General features: G+C 40.3%; 1 protein-coding gene across 1 annotated transcript in view; it reads left to right on the top strand.

Moving 5' to 3' along the window:
• Positions 1–16,826, top strand: part of LOC126253035 (uncharacterized) — a 449,954-nt gene that overhangs the window by 402,872 nt on the left and 30,256 nt on the right. The window contains exon 12 of the mRNA XM_049954103.1: positions 13,801–13,984. Coding sequence (XP_049810060.1) covers positions 13,801–13,968 — 168 coding nt within the window. The 3' untranslated portion in view covers positions 13,969–13,984. The remainder of the gene's footprint in view (positions 1–13,800; positions 13,985–16,826) is intronic.

The following is a 16,826-nucleotide window of genomic DNA, read 5'->3' as shown; positions in this document are numbered from 1 at the left end:
GTCAGTTAAGTGAAGTGCGACGTAAACGTGAACAATGTTACTACAGATTGCATGTTGAAAGTGATGGCAAAAGTGCAGATTTTAAAAAATAGTGTTTTAATAGTATGAAACAGGCCAATTCAGGAGGCAGCTAGGAGAGCACAAGCTCTCATGCTCGCTTGCCACTGAGATAGTGAGTGCTTGCTATAAAATAGGACTGTCAGACATTATTATGTAGTGCAGGAGAAATGCAAACTGTGTACTGTCTTCAGAGGAATGACTGTGTGTTGTTAGCTGTTGATGCAATTGTATATGACTTAATGCCACAGTGCAGTACTTAAAGTGGAGAATAGCTCTTTTTAAATCAATGAAAAACACCATTATGTCTGGGTCAGAAACTCCAAATCAAAAGTCAGACACACCAACATCAATTTACAAGAAGTCAATGCAGGATGCCCAGCCACAGTTACAACTTAAACCTTTAGTCTGGCAGTTTCAAGATACCATATTTACCAAACCAATTCCTTTCCCAACACTAGATACGTTGCTGACCATATCACACTTATAAATTAAGAACTTCTCAGCCACTGTTTGTAGGAACCTAGTTTATATTTTACACCAATGGCCTTGCAGCAGTGGTAACACTGGTTCCTGTCAGATCAACAAAGTTAAGTGCTGTCGGGCTGGGCTAGCACTTGGATAGGTGACCATCTGGTCTGCCAAGCACTGTTGGCAAGTGGGGTGCACTCAGTTCTTGTGAGGCAAACTGAGGAGCTACTTGATTGAGAAGTAGTGGCCCCAGTCTTGTAAACTGACATATGGCCGAAAGAGCGGTGTGCTGAACACGTGCCCCTCCATCTCCACATCTAGTGACACCTGTGGGCTGAGGATGACATGGCGGCCGGTGAATACTGTCCGGCCTTCGTGGCCTGTTCAGACGGAGTTTAGTTTGCTTTTAGTTTATATTTTACACAAAAGCTCGCTTGACAACTGCAACTAAGTACTCACTTAATAAACTGAAAATAACTCCACTACACAAACAAGAGCTCATTGAAGTTATTTTGTCTACTTTCATAAGAGAACTGGACAGGAAACGTAGGGTAGATATAGTCTGCCTACAAACTGAAAAGTGAGTATCACTCATGGTGGGGGAAGTTGTCTTTCTCATAAGAACACTACAACTGCTGCACGGAATGACTAATAATCAATTTCCGTAGTAGCAGGGTAGAACTGTGTGCAGAGATTTAGGGAGAATCTGTCCATACGCATTTCTGATGTTAGTATTATTAGGTGTGTTTTCAATGTAGTGTCAACGTACACTATGGAAAATAAACAGTTCATAACTGAAATTTTGAATGATCATGATTAATGGAAACACTAAAGACAGCCTTGACCATGTCTCCTATATTAGCTTAGCCAGACTTCAGAAAACCCTACCCAGATAGCACAGTAAGCCGGTTTCAAACTTGTTTCAGATGTAAAGTTCAAGTTTATAAGCTTGATCAAAGCTGGAATATTCCGGCCTGTTAGTTGGATTCAAGCTTGAAACAAACATCAAAGTTGACAGAGTTCAAGCTATATTTCAAGCTTGACTTATCAAGTTCGGCTCCAGCTGTATCTACGCACGTGGAATACAGCCTGGTATTTACAGCTTGTTTTAAGCTACATAATTATTAATCTGAATTTATTGAACCTAATTAATTAAATAAATATCAGAATGGAAATGGTGTGAAAAAAAATTATCAAGACATGTATATTTAAAAAATTTTATTTTCAAAGTGTTTAAAATTGTTTTAATTTAAAATTTAATTATTCTGAAGCCCCTCTGGCCCCAGCACACAGACCAGAGCAGGATCAAATATCGCTGATTTCTGCTGGTATAATGCTCCTGTAACAGGTCAAAGAAAATGTTAGCCATACCTAAACATAAAAAATGTAAAATGTTGAAACTGATCAACCTAAATATAATTTATGCCCCAGATTAGCAAAATAACTTCAAACTCACTGATGTAGTAAGAATCATTAACTAGTATAAATGTCACTGAGTAAGCAGCTGCTTTTGGTGACTTCATTCCAGTTTTTAAAGTAATTTGAAATAACTTTTTGTTTGAAATTTTGAAAGTAAAGATGACATTTGGGTAATTTTGCGATGACTTCATGAAGAAGCCACACATCACTATTTCTAACAGTTTCAGGACCATTTAATCTGAATTATAAAGAAGCAATTACTTGAAATCATATACACCTCATACTGTAAGCTTATAAGGAAACTACCGTTTAGAAAAATGTAGACATTTTATTCTATCCACAATTATATTTTGGTGAGTAAAACTGAATCAAAATGAAATAAAAGATGAAATCGAAATGAATCTAAGAAATTACCAGTTCAGTGGAACTGAAATGTAAAAGAACAAAAATTGTTCTCCTTGTCATATTTTAATATTGCATTTTATTAGATTTCAGCCACATTACAAATAGCCTAACAATGAAAGTAAGAAATACCAGTAGGCCTTGCAGTATTATTTCACCTAGGGAACAACAAAATTAAGAGCAATTGAAGACCAGTCAAAGCTATGTAAATAAAAAAGACTGACACCTATGTAGTGACTGGTTCTTGATGCACTTTTCCCGTTCACCATGTCATTACTATTTGTATTAGCAAAGAAACTTTTCACACTTCATGATTATTCATTCATGGTGTGACAGACGCAAGTATTTACTAGTAAACAAATGTAATAGGGTGATATATATAAAAAGGCAAGATTTTAAAAAGGTAAAATAACATTAAGTTTTAATTTATTGCTGCCACGTACTAGAGAGCTAGTTTAAAACGACCTCTTTTTGCTGAACAACTTGTAATATGTTTTCTTAGCTGGTAATCCATTTCACTTTCATCCAGGTTCAATTTTTCTACATAAAAGAATATGATATTTCTTTACGTTATGTAATAATATTTAACATTTGTAATATTAACGTACCGCTAGAGAAAAAATGCACCAGCGTACCTGTAATACACTATATATCTTCTACAGACCCGGTGTAGTAGTAAGGCAGGGGACGCCACACACTTTCCGAAATATTTTCCAGTATAAAACAAACTTCACAACAGTCAACAATCATCAACGCACGTCACAAAAATAAAATGGCCGTAAACCTAGCAGAGTCAGTGCAACTGCAAGGCTTATAAACGCTTGTGGCGCTTCCCGTGGACGTCTATGGAAGCTATACTGCGCGCGCATCTGCTGTACAGCCTTCCAGGGAAATTACAGTTTATTTCAAGCTTGGGAAAATTATTTTAATTCAAGCTAAATTTTTACAGCTTGATGTAAACTGTGTAACAGGTTGATTTTTCAATCTTGAATTTTCAACTGAACCTAAACTCAATATCCACCTTGAAATAAGCTTGAGTGCTAGCTGGGTAAAGCCCTTCATCCGAGCTAGTGATGCTAGTAATTCTGCTGTGGGGGGCAGTCTTACCACAAGAAATTGATAAGAAGAGCATCCAATTTCATTTACGTCTTGGCTTCTGAACAGAGCTGAATGCAATTACTCAATAACAGAAAAGGAATTATTTGCACTTGTCTATGGTATAAACTACAACTGATGTTTGTTATTTATCTGAGATTTTACTGCAGTAATAGATCATGCAGTGCTGAAGTGATTACTAAACTGAAAGATACCAGCAGCAATTAGCTTGGTGGGCATTGCATTTAAGTGAGTAGCTGTTCTAGGTAGTTCATTGACCTGGAAAACTAAAAGCAATGCAGATGGATTAAGTAGGAAAGCCAGCCAGAGTATGTCTCAAAATGGCAAAGAATAGAAATTAATTAATATGAGGAAGGTCAACAACAGGGTCAATCTTGAAAACTAGAACCTAAATTCGAAGTTGTTGATGGAATATTTTAGAAAAGCACTGGTAAGGGGAGCCATGTAGTTGTACCTGAAAGCCCGTGAGAATGAGTTTTAAAAGATTGGTATGATGGTTGTAGTGGTTAATAAAAAAAAGAGAGGAAAAATAAGAGAGAAGAAAAGAGGTTGAAAATGTGGAAGAAATCGTGAATAAAAAGGGGGTTTTTAAATCGTAAATGACCGTGAAAAAAAGGGAAAGAATGAAAAGCAAATTGGACTTCGTATTACAGAAAAGCTATTGTTGGGGCGGTCCTTGTGGCGTTTTTGAGCAAAAGTTCAACCAATTTCCAGTACAAAAAGTATTGAAAAAGAACAGAGAATAACAAAATGTAACTGACAGGGGAAAATGACGTAGATAAGAGTTCATCCTTTACCAGGTAAACTTGTCTTCTTTTCGTGGGGTGTCCAGGTCTTCAAAAATCTCTTTCATTTCTGCGTGAAAAGTCTGCTCCGAAATCTTGCAATCGTCCAGGAATCACTAATTTATACCAATTAAAATCATCTTGATACTGTATGCAATTTAATTTACTTTGCTACTTCCATCCTCCGAATTTCTTAACAACTTCCACAATATGTCTACACATTAAAATCAGATCAAGACTAGCTAATAAGTTTTTTTACGTCTTCATCAGATCACGTCTGCCTTCAGCTTCGGCTATCAAGAGACAAACAAGAAACGGATAGAAAACAAAAAAAAAAGTTACAATTTTAGTAGTTTCTCTGTCGTCGAGCGCTCATACCGCTGCGACGGGATATTTTTTATCTGAGGGAACGAGTGTAGCGCGGCGAAATTCAAAGTCCCGCTACATGGTGCTTCAATAGGACACAGTGGCAAAATAGAAACTAATCTGCAAATAACCTAAATTTATTGTTGGCCAACTGGAAAGTAGATACAGTTAGGTTTCACATTGTGATTCATGTAATAAGCAGAATGAGGCACACAAAAAGAAAGCACATTGGTACAAACTTCCACAAACAACCAAACCTTTTGAATGAGGGCTTCTTGATATAGTAGATCCCTTATGAAAAACAAAACGGAATCTCTGTAAGTCCATCTTTATCCAGATGGTAGCGGCACCTCAATGTTTCAGTATGAAATGTTGCATCTTGACTATTCTGAATCACTTCAAGATATCTATTAATGACAATCTTGAACCAAAGTTCTAAAATGTGGTACACGTCTTTGTTAAAGACTGTATTTTGAAATATGGATCACCATCTTCTATAGTTAGTGACCAAGGTTTCAATTTTACTTTTGGATTCCTACAGGAAGTATGCAGATCATTGAAAATTGACAACCTTAAGACAAAATCAGTTCATACCAAGAGGAATGGTCACGTGTAAAGACTTAATTGAACTGTCACAAAGTGATAAGCCATTATGTTGGCAACAAGCAAGCCTTTTGTAGCACATACATACCATATGTAATCAATACCTACAACAGGAAGGTCAACACCAGCATGTGGTTCAGCCCTTATGGAAGGCCAATGACCTTGCTGTTTGACTTTGCAACATCGTCAAGAGGCAGCAGCAATGAACACATCAGAGACTTAGCTCTTAGCTAAGAAATTACAGGAATTATGAAAGCATATAAAGGCTGCTCAAAATGATCGTGGAGATGTTAACCTAAGGATAATGACTCTTGTTTATGTTTGTATTACTAGTTTTTATTTTGAGTTTTGTTTGTCTTTCAGAATCATTCCACATCAATCTGGTGTTCTTTTTGAGTCAAATATGAGTATGGCAGTAGGTAGTGCTAATTTTAAACTTATTTTGTATTATGACATAAGTGAGGTATAAGAGCAATTCCAGAGTGTACATGAATGTGTTAATGTTACTGCACCACTCCCCTTCAATGAAATGATATTGGACCTATAAATCTCATGGTACTATAGATGTATTACAGCTTATGGTTCAAATGGCTCTGAGCACTATGGGACTTAACGTCTGTGGTCATCAGTCCCCTAGAACTTAGAACTACTTAAACTTAACTAACCTAAGGACATCACACACATCCATGCCCGAGGCAGGATTCGAACCTGCGACCGTAGCAGTCGCGCGGTTCCGGACTGAGCGCCTAGAACCGCGAGACCACCGCGGCCAGCTATTACAGCTTAAACACAAGCTGAAGTAGCATGTACAGCCTATAAAATGAAAATTGATTGCTTTTTAGATATAATAATCTTATTAGATGTAAATGTGCATAGTTTGACTTTAGTGTACTTCACAATAATACCTATTTATTTCAAACAATTATTTCATTCAATTTGAGCTTTAGTGGAACAGAAAAACTGTACAGTCAGAGAGTACAAGTGATAAATATCACTTCAAATGGTTTGGATTTAAATCATGCTTCTAATAGTTCTGAACAATGTCAACAACTTTCCCAATTATTTAGTTATGTTTTATCTCTTTCGTTTTCTTTGAGTTGATGCAGTCAAAGCCCTGTAATGCTTCCTGAGCATAAAATTGTTACCACCTGTGATAATGTGATGGTAAGCGTGCTACAAACAGCATGCAGAATGGACTGTAGCTGGCGGCATAGTGCAGATGCAAACATACCGTCGCAGTATCAGTATGAAGATGGCCGCCCCACTTGCGACTTGCACCAGGGAAGAACAGCGTTCTGTCATTCAGTTTTTGCGTAGTGAAGGTGTGAAACCTATTGAATTTCATCAAAGAATGAAGGTTCAGTACGGTGATGCATGTTTGTCACAGCAGCAAGTCTACGAATGGAGTAGGAAGTTCGCAAATGGTTGGACTTCAGTGTAAAATGCTCCTTGTCCAGGTCAGGCACAACGAGTTGTGACTCCACAGAACATTGCTGCAGTTGAAGCCATAGTGAAGGAAAACCACCAAGTGACACTGTATGACATTGCAGCATGTTTACAGATTAGTCATGAGTCTGCACACCACATTGTGTATGATGTGCTCCAGTGTCTACAAGATGGGTGCCACAGCAGATGACTCCTGAAAAGAGAGAATGACGTGTTGATGCTTGTGAAGAACTTCTATGGCACTATGAACAAGAAGGTGATGGCTTCCTTGCAAGAACTGTTACTGGGGATGAAACCTGGGTTCACTTCCACCAACCAGAAACAAAGAGAGTGAGCAAGGAATGGCACCATTCCTCATCACCAAAACCAAAGAAGTTTTGAACAGAACCATCAGCAGGGAAGATTCTGTTGACTCTCTTTTGGGATGAAAAAAGTGTCATTTTGGAGCATTACATGCCTAGAGGAACCACTGTCACCAGTGCATCATACACAGATCTCCTAAAAAATCATCTGCGGCCTGCAATCAAATCAAAGCAACGTGGATTGCTGTCGGCAGGTGACCTTTTGCAACATGACAATGCAAGGCCCCACACTGCCCCTACAACAGTTGCAACAGTCACAGACATGCATTTTGAATGTCTTCCTCATCCACCGTACTCACCAGACCTTGCCCCAAGTGATTCCCATATGTTTGGACCACTCAAAGATGCAATGGGAGGAAAGAAGTTCCATTCTGATGAAGAGGTACACCATGCTGTGCATGAGTGGTTGCACGGACTACCAAAAGAATTTTTTTTTAAAGGAATTTATGCACTTTGTAAGCGCTGGGGGACTTGCATTGAGCGTGGGGGAGATTATGTTGAAAACTGATACAGCTTTGTACCACTTCTGCGCAACAAATAATATTTTAAAAAATATTTGAGGTTTTCATTTGACTCACCCTTATACTTCCACCATATTTAAGATTTACAGTTGCCAGTCATGTTTCCTTGATCCAGTCAACCTGCTATGCAGTGCCACTAATTCTATCACGGGACTTCTTCACCACCTGCAGGGCGTTGAGGGCTGCAAGAGAGCTCATATCTATGTCAACTCACTATGAAATGATGTAAATGCCTTTTTTAGAGAAATATTCTGTATTCATTTATTCTCATGTTAAACATATACAACATTAGGTGGCAAATCTGTTATTATTCCGAACAACATATTGGAAGTGAATCTCAGAACAGAACATACAAGAATGGCATTTCTCTTCAGCTTCTTTCAACTGTTGCTGCCTGTTGTCATTGTTGACAACTCCTCTTGTTATCTGCATTCCAAAATACCACCAAACCACACCACAAAAGCATAAACAACCACTTCACAGAAGGCGGAGATGTTCAGTTGGCAATGTTCTGGGCTTGCTTGTCTCACTCCAACTCTGAACATTGACAAACCCAGTGCACATACAATAAAAATTCCCTACATGCTAACATCTTCCATCTGATTGCAAGAAAGAGGTGGACAATCTGATACACTACAGCAACAGGTTTATATCAGTAGGTAGTCAGGGCCTTGAGCACATGCTTGTACGTATCATAGTAAGAATAAGAACATGCAGTTAACTGATTATGGCTGTGATCATCTGTTTGCCCTTCATGACCACACGAGACCACAACTAAAACTAAACTGAACTCCATCCAAACAGGCCTTGGAAGGCCCAATGGTATTGACTGTGTCATACTCTGCCAACAGGTGTCCCTAGATGCAGATATGGAGGGCCATGTGGTCAGCACACTGCTCTCCCAGCCATTGTCAGTTTTTGTGACTGGAGCTGCTACTTCTCAATCAATTAGCTCCTCAATTTTCCTCATAAGTGCTCAGCAGACCAGACAGTCACCCCTTGAAGTGCTAGCCAAGCTCAACAGCGCTTAACTTTGGTGATCTGATGGGAACCAGTGTTACCACTGCTGCAAGGCCATTGGCTCACCACCATTAAGCCTGAATGAAAACTTGTATAGACAGAATATAGTGGGCTTTACAAGTACAAACAGGAAATACAGCTACATAGTTAGAAGTAACACCTGCTCAAAATTTGGCAGCAAGTTGGCTGACGCACAAAAGCTACTGAAATCATAAATGTTTGAATCTTGGGATTCCCTCAACAAAGCTGATTCTAACATTTTGGTCCTGTTCTGCTTTTTCCCATGACGTGGGAGTCAGAGCATTTTATCTCCTAATCCTTACAAAATACATTTTCACCCAGTTCTTTAATAGCTTTGTGAGGAACAAAGGAATCCCTGTTAAAAGTGGATAAACATAAGATTTTGTGTAAGCTAACCAATCTACATCTACATCTACATCTATACTCCACGAGCCACCTTACGGTGTGTGGCGGAGGGTACTTATTGTACCACTATCTGATCCCCCCTTCCCTGTTCCATTCACGAATTGTGCGTGGGAAGAACGACTGCTTGTAAGTCTCCGTATTTGCTCTAATTTCTCGGATCTTTTCGTTGTGATCATTACGCGAGATATATGTGGGCGGTAGTAATATGTTGCCCATCTCTTCCCGGAATGTGCTCTCTCGTAATTTCGATAATAAACCTCTCCGTATTGCGTAACGCCTTTCTTGAAGTGTCCGCCATTGGAGCTTGTTCAGCATCTCCGTAACGCTCTCGCGCTGACTAAATGTCCCCATGACGAATCGCGCTGCTTTTCGCTGGATCATGTCTATCTCTTCTATTAATCCAACCTGGTAAGGGTCCCATACTGATGAGCAATACTCAAGAATCGGACGAACAAGCGTTTTGTAAGCTACTTCTTTCGTCGATGAGTCACATTTTCTTAGAATTCTTCCTATGAATCTCAACCTGGCGCCTGCTTTTCCCACTATTTGTTTTATGTGATCATTCCACTTCAGATCGCTCCGGATAGTAACTCCTAAGTATTTTACGGTCGTTACCGCTTCCAATGATTTACCACCTATGGCATAATCGTACTGGAATGGATTTCTGCCCCTATGTATGCGCATTATATTACATTTATCTACGTTTAGGGAAAGCTGCCAGCTGTCGCACCATGCATTAATCCTCTGCAGGTCCTCCTGGAGTACGTACGAGTCTTCTGATGTTGCTACTTTCTTGTAGACAACCGTGTCATCTGCAAATAGCCTCACGGAGCTACCGATGTTGTCAACTAAGTCATTTATGTAAATTGTAAACAATAAAGGTCCTATCACGCTTCCCTGCGGTACTCCCGAAATTACCTCTACATCTGCAGATTTTGAACCGTTAAGAATGACATGTTGTGTTCTTTCTTCTAGGAAATCCTGAATCCAATCACAAACCTGGTCCGATATTCCGTAAGCTCGTATTTTTTTCACTAAACGTAAGTGCGGAACCGTATCAAATGCCTTCCTGAAGTCCAGGAATACGGCATCAATCTGCTCGCCAGTGTCTACGGCACTGTGAATTTCTTGGGCAAATAGGACGAGCTGAGTTTCACATGATCTCTGTTTGCGGAATCCATGTTGGTTATGATGAAGGAGATTTGTATTATCTAAGAACGTCATAATACGAGAACACAAAACATGTTCCATTATTCTACAACAGATTGACGTAAGCGAAATAGGCCTATAATTATTCGCATCTGATTTATGACCCCTCTTGAAAATGGGAACGACCTGCGCTTTCTTCCAGTCGCTAGGTACTTTACGTTCTTCCAGCGATCTACGATAAATTGCTGATAGAAAGGGGGCAAGTTCTTTAGCATAATCACTGTAGAATCTTAAGGGTATCTCGTCTGGTCCGGATGCTTTTCCGCTACTAAGTGATAGCAGTTGTTTTTCAATTCCGATATCGTTTATTTCAATATTTTCCATTTTGGCGTCCGTGCGACGGCTGAAGTCAGGGACCGTGTTACGATTTTCCGCAGTGAAACAGTTTTGGAACACTGAATTCAGTATTTCTGCCTTTCTTTGGTCGTCCTCTGTTTCGGTGCCATCGTGGTCAACGAGTGACTGAATAGGGGATTTAGATCCGCTTACCGATTTTACATATGACCAAAACTTTTTAGGGTTCTTGTTTAGATTGTTTGCCAATGTTTTATGTTCGAATTCGTTGAATGCTTCTCTCATTGCTCTCTTTACGCTCTTTTTCGCTTCGTTCAGCTTTTCCTTATCAGCTATGATTCGACTACTCTTAAACCTATGATGAAGCTTTCTTTGTTTCCGTAGTACCTTTCGTACATGATTGTTATACCACGGTGGATCTTTCCCCTCGCTTTGGACCTTAGTCGGTACGAACTTATCTAAGGCGTACTGGACGATGTTTCTGAATTTTTTCCATTTTTGTTCCACATCCTCTTCCTCAGAAATGAACGTTTGATGGTGGTCACTCAGATATTCTGCGATTTGTGCCCTATCACTCTTGTTAAGCAAATATATTTTCCTTCCTTTCTTGGCATTTCTTATTACACTTGTAGTCATTGATGCAACCACTGACTTATGATCACTGATACCCTCTTCTACATTCACGGAGTCGAAAAGTTCCGGTCTATTTGTTGCTATGAGGTCTAAAACGTTAGCTTCACGAGTTGGTTCTCTAACTATCTGCTCGAAGTAATTCTCGGACAAGGCAGTCAGGATAATGTCACAAGAGTCTCTGTCCCTGGCTCCAGTTCTGATTGTGTGACTATCCCATTCTATACCCGGTAGATTGAAGTCTCCCCCTATTACAATAGTATGATCACGAAACTTCTTCACGACGTTCTGCAGGTTCTCTCTGAGGCGCTCAACTACTACGGTTGCTGATGCAGGTGGTCTATAGAAGCATCCGACTATCATATCTGACCCACCTTTGATACTTAACTTAACCCAGATTATTTCACATTCGCATTCGCTAATAACTTCACTGGATATTATTGAATTCTTTACTGCTATAAATACTCCTCCACCATTGGCGTTTATCCTATCCTTGCGGTATATATTCCATTCTGTGTCTAGGATTTCGTTACTGTTCACTTCCGGTTTTAACCAACTTTCCGTTCCTAATACTATATGCGCACTATTTCCTTCAATAAGAGATACTAATTCAGGAACCTTGCCCTGGATACTCCTGCAGTTTACCAATATTACGTTGACTTTTCCTGTTTTTGGTCTCTGAGGACGGACGTTCTTTATCAACGATGATAATGTCCTCTCTGGTAAGCCGTCAGGTATTTTATCGTTTCGCCCAAGGGGGGGTCCCTCTAACCTAAAAAACCCCCGTGTGCACGCCACACGTACTCTGCTACCCTAGTAGCTGCTTCCGGTGTGTAGTGCACGCCTGACCTGTCTAGGGGGGCCCTACAGTTCTCCACCCAATAACGGAGGTCGATGAATTTGCAACCATTATAGTCGCAGAGTCGTCTGAGTCTCTGGTTTAGACCCTCCACACGGCTCCAAACCAGAGGACCGCGATCGACTCTGGGCACTATGCTGCAGATATTAAGCTCAGCTTGCACTCCGCGTGCGATGCTGGTTGTCTTCACCAAATCAGCCAGTCGCCGGAAGGAACCAAGGATGGCCTCAGAACCCAAGCGGCAGGCGTCATTCGTTCCGACATGTGCTACTATCTGCAGCCGGTCACACCCAGTGCGTTCAATAGCTGCCGGAAGGGCCTCCTCCACATTACGGACGAGACCCCCCGGCAAGCACACCGAGTGCACACTGGCATTCTTCCCCGACCTACCCGCTATTTTCCTAAGGGGCTCCATAACCCGCCTAACGTTGGAGCTCCCTATAACTAATAGGCCCGCCCTCTGTGACTGTCGGGACCTTGCCGGAGAATCGGCCACTGGCCCAACAGGCGAGGCATCCTGTGGTGGCTCGGAAACGATGTCATCACCACTAGGAAGTACCCCGTACCTGTTGGAAAGGGGTAAAGCAGCTGCCACGCGGCCAGATCTCACCTTCGCCTTTCGGCCAGGCACGCGCGAGCCCACCACTGTCCGCCATTCACCCTGGAGTGATGGCTGACCGGTAAGATGCTCACTGCCGGAAGACGCAGCGACATCAGGGGTTCCATGCGATTCCAAGGCCACCGAAGTAGGCATAGGTCTCACCACAGTTGCCCCAACGCCACTACGAGCCGACGCCTGCGCCTCGAGCTCGATGAGCCTAACAGACAAAGCCTCCACCTGCCCCCGAAGAGTGGCCAATTCTCCTTGCGTCCGCTCACAACAACCACAGTCCCTACACATGACTATGTTTACCCTACAAGCGAACGGTGTACTCGCCTTATTAGCAGCAGGAAATCGAAGTGCTCTCTCACTGACGGTCTAACCGACACTGAGCTGTTCTAACCAAACAAACAAAAGCCTGTACGATACGAGGGTCGATAGCAACGGCGATACTGTAAACTACACTGTTATTAAAATAAAGGTTGTGTCTAGTAGGCACTCAAACACGCAAGAAATTACAAAAATAAAATAGTAACTACCCAGATAACTGAAAATAAGTTGTACCTGTTTGAAGCTCGTAAAAATGTGTAACAAGCGAACGGTGTACTCGCCTTATTAGCAGCAGGAAATCGAAGTGCTCTCTCACTGACGGTCTAACCGACACTGAGCTGTTCTAACCAAACAAACAAAAGCCTGTACGATACGAGGGTCGATAGCAACGGCGATACTGTACACTACACTGTTATTAAAATAAAAGGTTGGGTCTAGTAGGCACTCAAACACGCAAGAAATTACAAAAATAAAATAGTAACTACCCAGATAACTGAAAATAAGTTGTACCTGTTTGAAGCTCGTAAAAATGTGTAACAAGCGAACGGTGTACTCGCCTTATTAGCAGCAGGAAATCGAAGTGCTCTCTCCATTATATGATTGTAAAATATCATCACAGCAATACTGTTTACATTTACACTTTACAATAACAACATGCTTACTCCTTTAATGTAGTTTATTAAATCTAACATTTTTCTATATAGATTTGTTTCTTACATTATCTATTTAGAGAACTTTTCTCTAGGGATTTTTATTACAAAAATCAAATCTTTGGTGACTTCAGCCACAGAACCAGACTTTTGAAAATAATACTCAATTATAGCAAACATATGTAATTATATGCAGTACCTAATTCTTCAATCCATGTTTTGTATGTTACCAGTCGCCACCATACGTTCTGGAATATGAGCAACGTGTTGTAAGGAAGGACATGCATGTGCGCTTTCATTTGTCAAATCCAGAAAATGATCAGATCAGAACATATCTCTGGCCAGCACTTCTTGAGGGCCCTGGTGGTCCATGTGTACACAAGGCTGTTGTCATCACATGAAAATAGAATAATAAAGGTAAGTTCTAAGTACGTGTCTTTATCAGACAAAATGACTGACATAACACAGTTCTACAGAATGTAGAAGCAAACCAAAAGTCTGTAAAAGTGGGACTAATCATTTTGTAACCTTTCAAATATTTTTTAATTACAAAAGGAGAGAGCTAGCACACAAAACTTTAAAAACAATCACATATTGTGTGGTTCTCATTCACTCTCTCAAATCTGCATGACTGTCATTGCTGTGCTGTTCATTAGCTCCTATACACCCTCAGTGCAAAGCCTATGTACTGAATTATATCCCAGCATGATTTACTTGTGAGAGTGCAGTTGGAGTGCAGTTGTAGAAATATTATGTAACTAAGAGGAAAAAGAGATATTGTGAGCAAACAAGTAGAGTATGTGTAATGCTTCTCTTGTGACTTGCCTTGACTTGTACATGATCAGAGTAATACAAATAATTGAAAACTACTGTTTTTCATATCTAATTATGTGATTACAAAAACATTTGCAGAACTATATTGTCTTGACTATTCAAACACTTTTACTATTTGGCGATTGGTCACCTTTATTTACATTCTACCAGAACTTTCTTTAACAAAAGCATATCATTTTATATGTTCACTGTCTTTTAATGTAACCACCATGCCTTGCTGATGACACTAAGCCTATTGCTTTCTCCATAAAGTGTTTTGCTGTTTCACATGGTATACATACTGCACCATTAATATGTGATGACTATTGTGGATCTGTTGTTGCTCTTTGTCATTCACTATTACCTTATGTGTACAGGTGAAACGCAAAATAATTTTTTTTATATTTCTCTGTTAACAAACAGAACATTTCTAGGAATATCAGAAAAATATTCAGGGCATAGTGAAGAATAGGCCTTTGGTGTTGAGAGCAGTATTATTGAAATAATATATTTGTCAACAATATTTCACAATCTGCAGTCTGTTTCACTTGTGGAGTTGAAAGAAAAATATCCTGTGGCCACTTCAAATGAATGTTGATAGAAAAACTGCAGTTTGCTGTTATTTCTTTACACACTAGTTGAATAGTCTGGTACAGAATATATCAAACTGGAAGAAATGCAAATCATTGCACTCTTAATTATAAATCAATTTCAGTGAGTCAGCTGCTTCTAATTGCACAGGGAGGTGAAAATGAGTCATTCTTGCATAGATTTGTTCCATAGTAGACATAAAATGCTTAGCTAATGGGAAGTTTTTTCTGCTGACATAAGGGTATGAACCTAAAGGAAACACAAACCAATGGACACTACATTTGTGCACAAATGCTACAATTGGTCCTTATTCTGCTTACGGGAAGGCCTAGGTCAGATTAAATTGGCATGAGCTGCTTCTGGCATGCAATAATGAACCATCCCTTGAGTTTTGATAACATAAAATCTTGCAGCATCATTAAGAATTAATGCAGTCAAAACCACTGCCAGATTTTGATAGAGCAGTCAAGGTAAGCAGCGACAGCTGAGTACTGTGTTAATACAAGATACACAATGAACAACATAAATTGCTCAATTTGCATTATTTAGTCCTTTTTTCTGGATAGTTAGCAAACAAATCTGTCCACATTACACAGTGTTTACTCTCCCACAAAAGGACACAATTCTCTTAAACACAAAGACTGAAAGTGCATTTGAAATGACAGTGTAAGGATGGAAAAATGTACACACTTACCTGGTGGCTGCAGTCTAAGGGGTAGCAAAGGTGAGGGGCAAATGAACTTTAAGAAATTTATGTTCATCAGTGGAGAAAAGGGGGGTGGGGCAAGACTGGAGTATGAGGGGTAGTCATAAAGTTTGAATTATTACCTCAAAAAACTCTAGTTGTTGCCATGAAATATACTGAAGATGTTAGTGCGTGTCTACATTTTCATCCTTCAATGTGACACTTTTAACAACCATGGATAACTTGGAAGAGATGTAGAACTCTGCATTCTGGCTGTTCAGTAAATGTTCTGCCTCAAAACTCATCGCCTCATAATACTGGAAGTGCTTTTTCCACACAGTGGTATCTTCATCCAAGGAAAGAAGAAGTTGCTGAGTGCCATATCAGGAGAATACAAGGGGTCATTCAAAATTTGATAGCCCAACAAATCAGTAGGTGTGATACTGTCCTGTGCAGAATGAGCTGGGTTGTTGGCATGGAGCATTAACACTCCCTTGGACAATTTCCCACAATGCATTGTCTTGGCAGCCTCCTGTTATCTCGGAGGAGATTTTGGTAATATGCTCCTGTGATGGTTTGCATCCTAACAAACATAATATGTTAACACCACAGTACAGCAGTCTCAAAGAGACACTCAGTATAACTGTGCCTGATGGTGATTTGATCTTTGTCCTTTGGATCCACATGTTTCCACTGTTTGCTTTTCTCCTTTACGTCGGGTTATAGTGACACCCTCATCCATGGTGACTAGGCAGCTAAGGAAGTGAGATGATAATTAAATCGACACCCTAGCTGCAAGCAGGCATTGACATACATCATTGGGGGGGGGGGGGGGGACATGTTGAAAATGTGTGCCCCGACCGGGACTCGAACCCGGGATCTCCTGCTTACATGGCAGATGCTCTATCCATCTGAGCCACTGAGGGCACAGAGGATAGTACATGTGCAGGGACTTATCTCTTGCATGCCCCCCGTGAGACCCACATTCCCAGCATGTCCACACCACTACATTTGTAGTGTGCCTAATAGATGTTTGCCCATCACACTCATGACTCGTGACACATTAATCTACCAAGTCCCATATGAGTTGGGGCATAGTGTGTGCATTCGCACAAGGTCAATGGCCGGGTAGCCATAGTTTAACTATATATGAAGGTAGTATCTGTTCCT

The sequence above is a fragment of the Schistocerca nitens genome, chromosome 4, assembly GCF_023898315.1.
Source record: "Schistocerca nitens isolate TAMUIC-IGC-003100 chromosome 4, iqSchNite1.1, whole genome shotgun sequence".
NCBI classification, from domain to species: Eukaryota; Metazoa; Arthropoda; class Insecta; order Orthoptera; family Acrididae; genus Schistocerca; species Schistocerca nitens.
The sequence above is the reverse complement of the archived record's forward strand: the minus strand, read 5'-3'. Positions and strand labels throughout refer to the sequence as shown.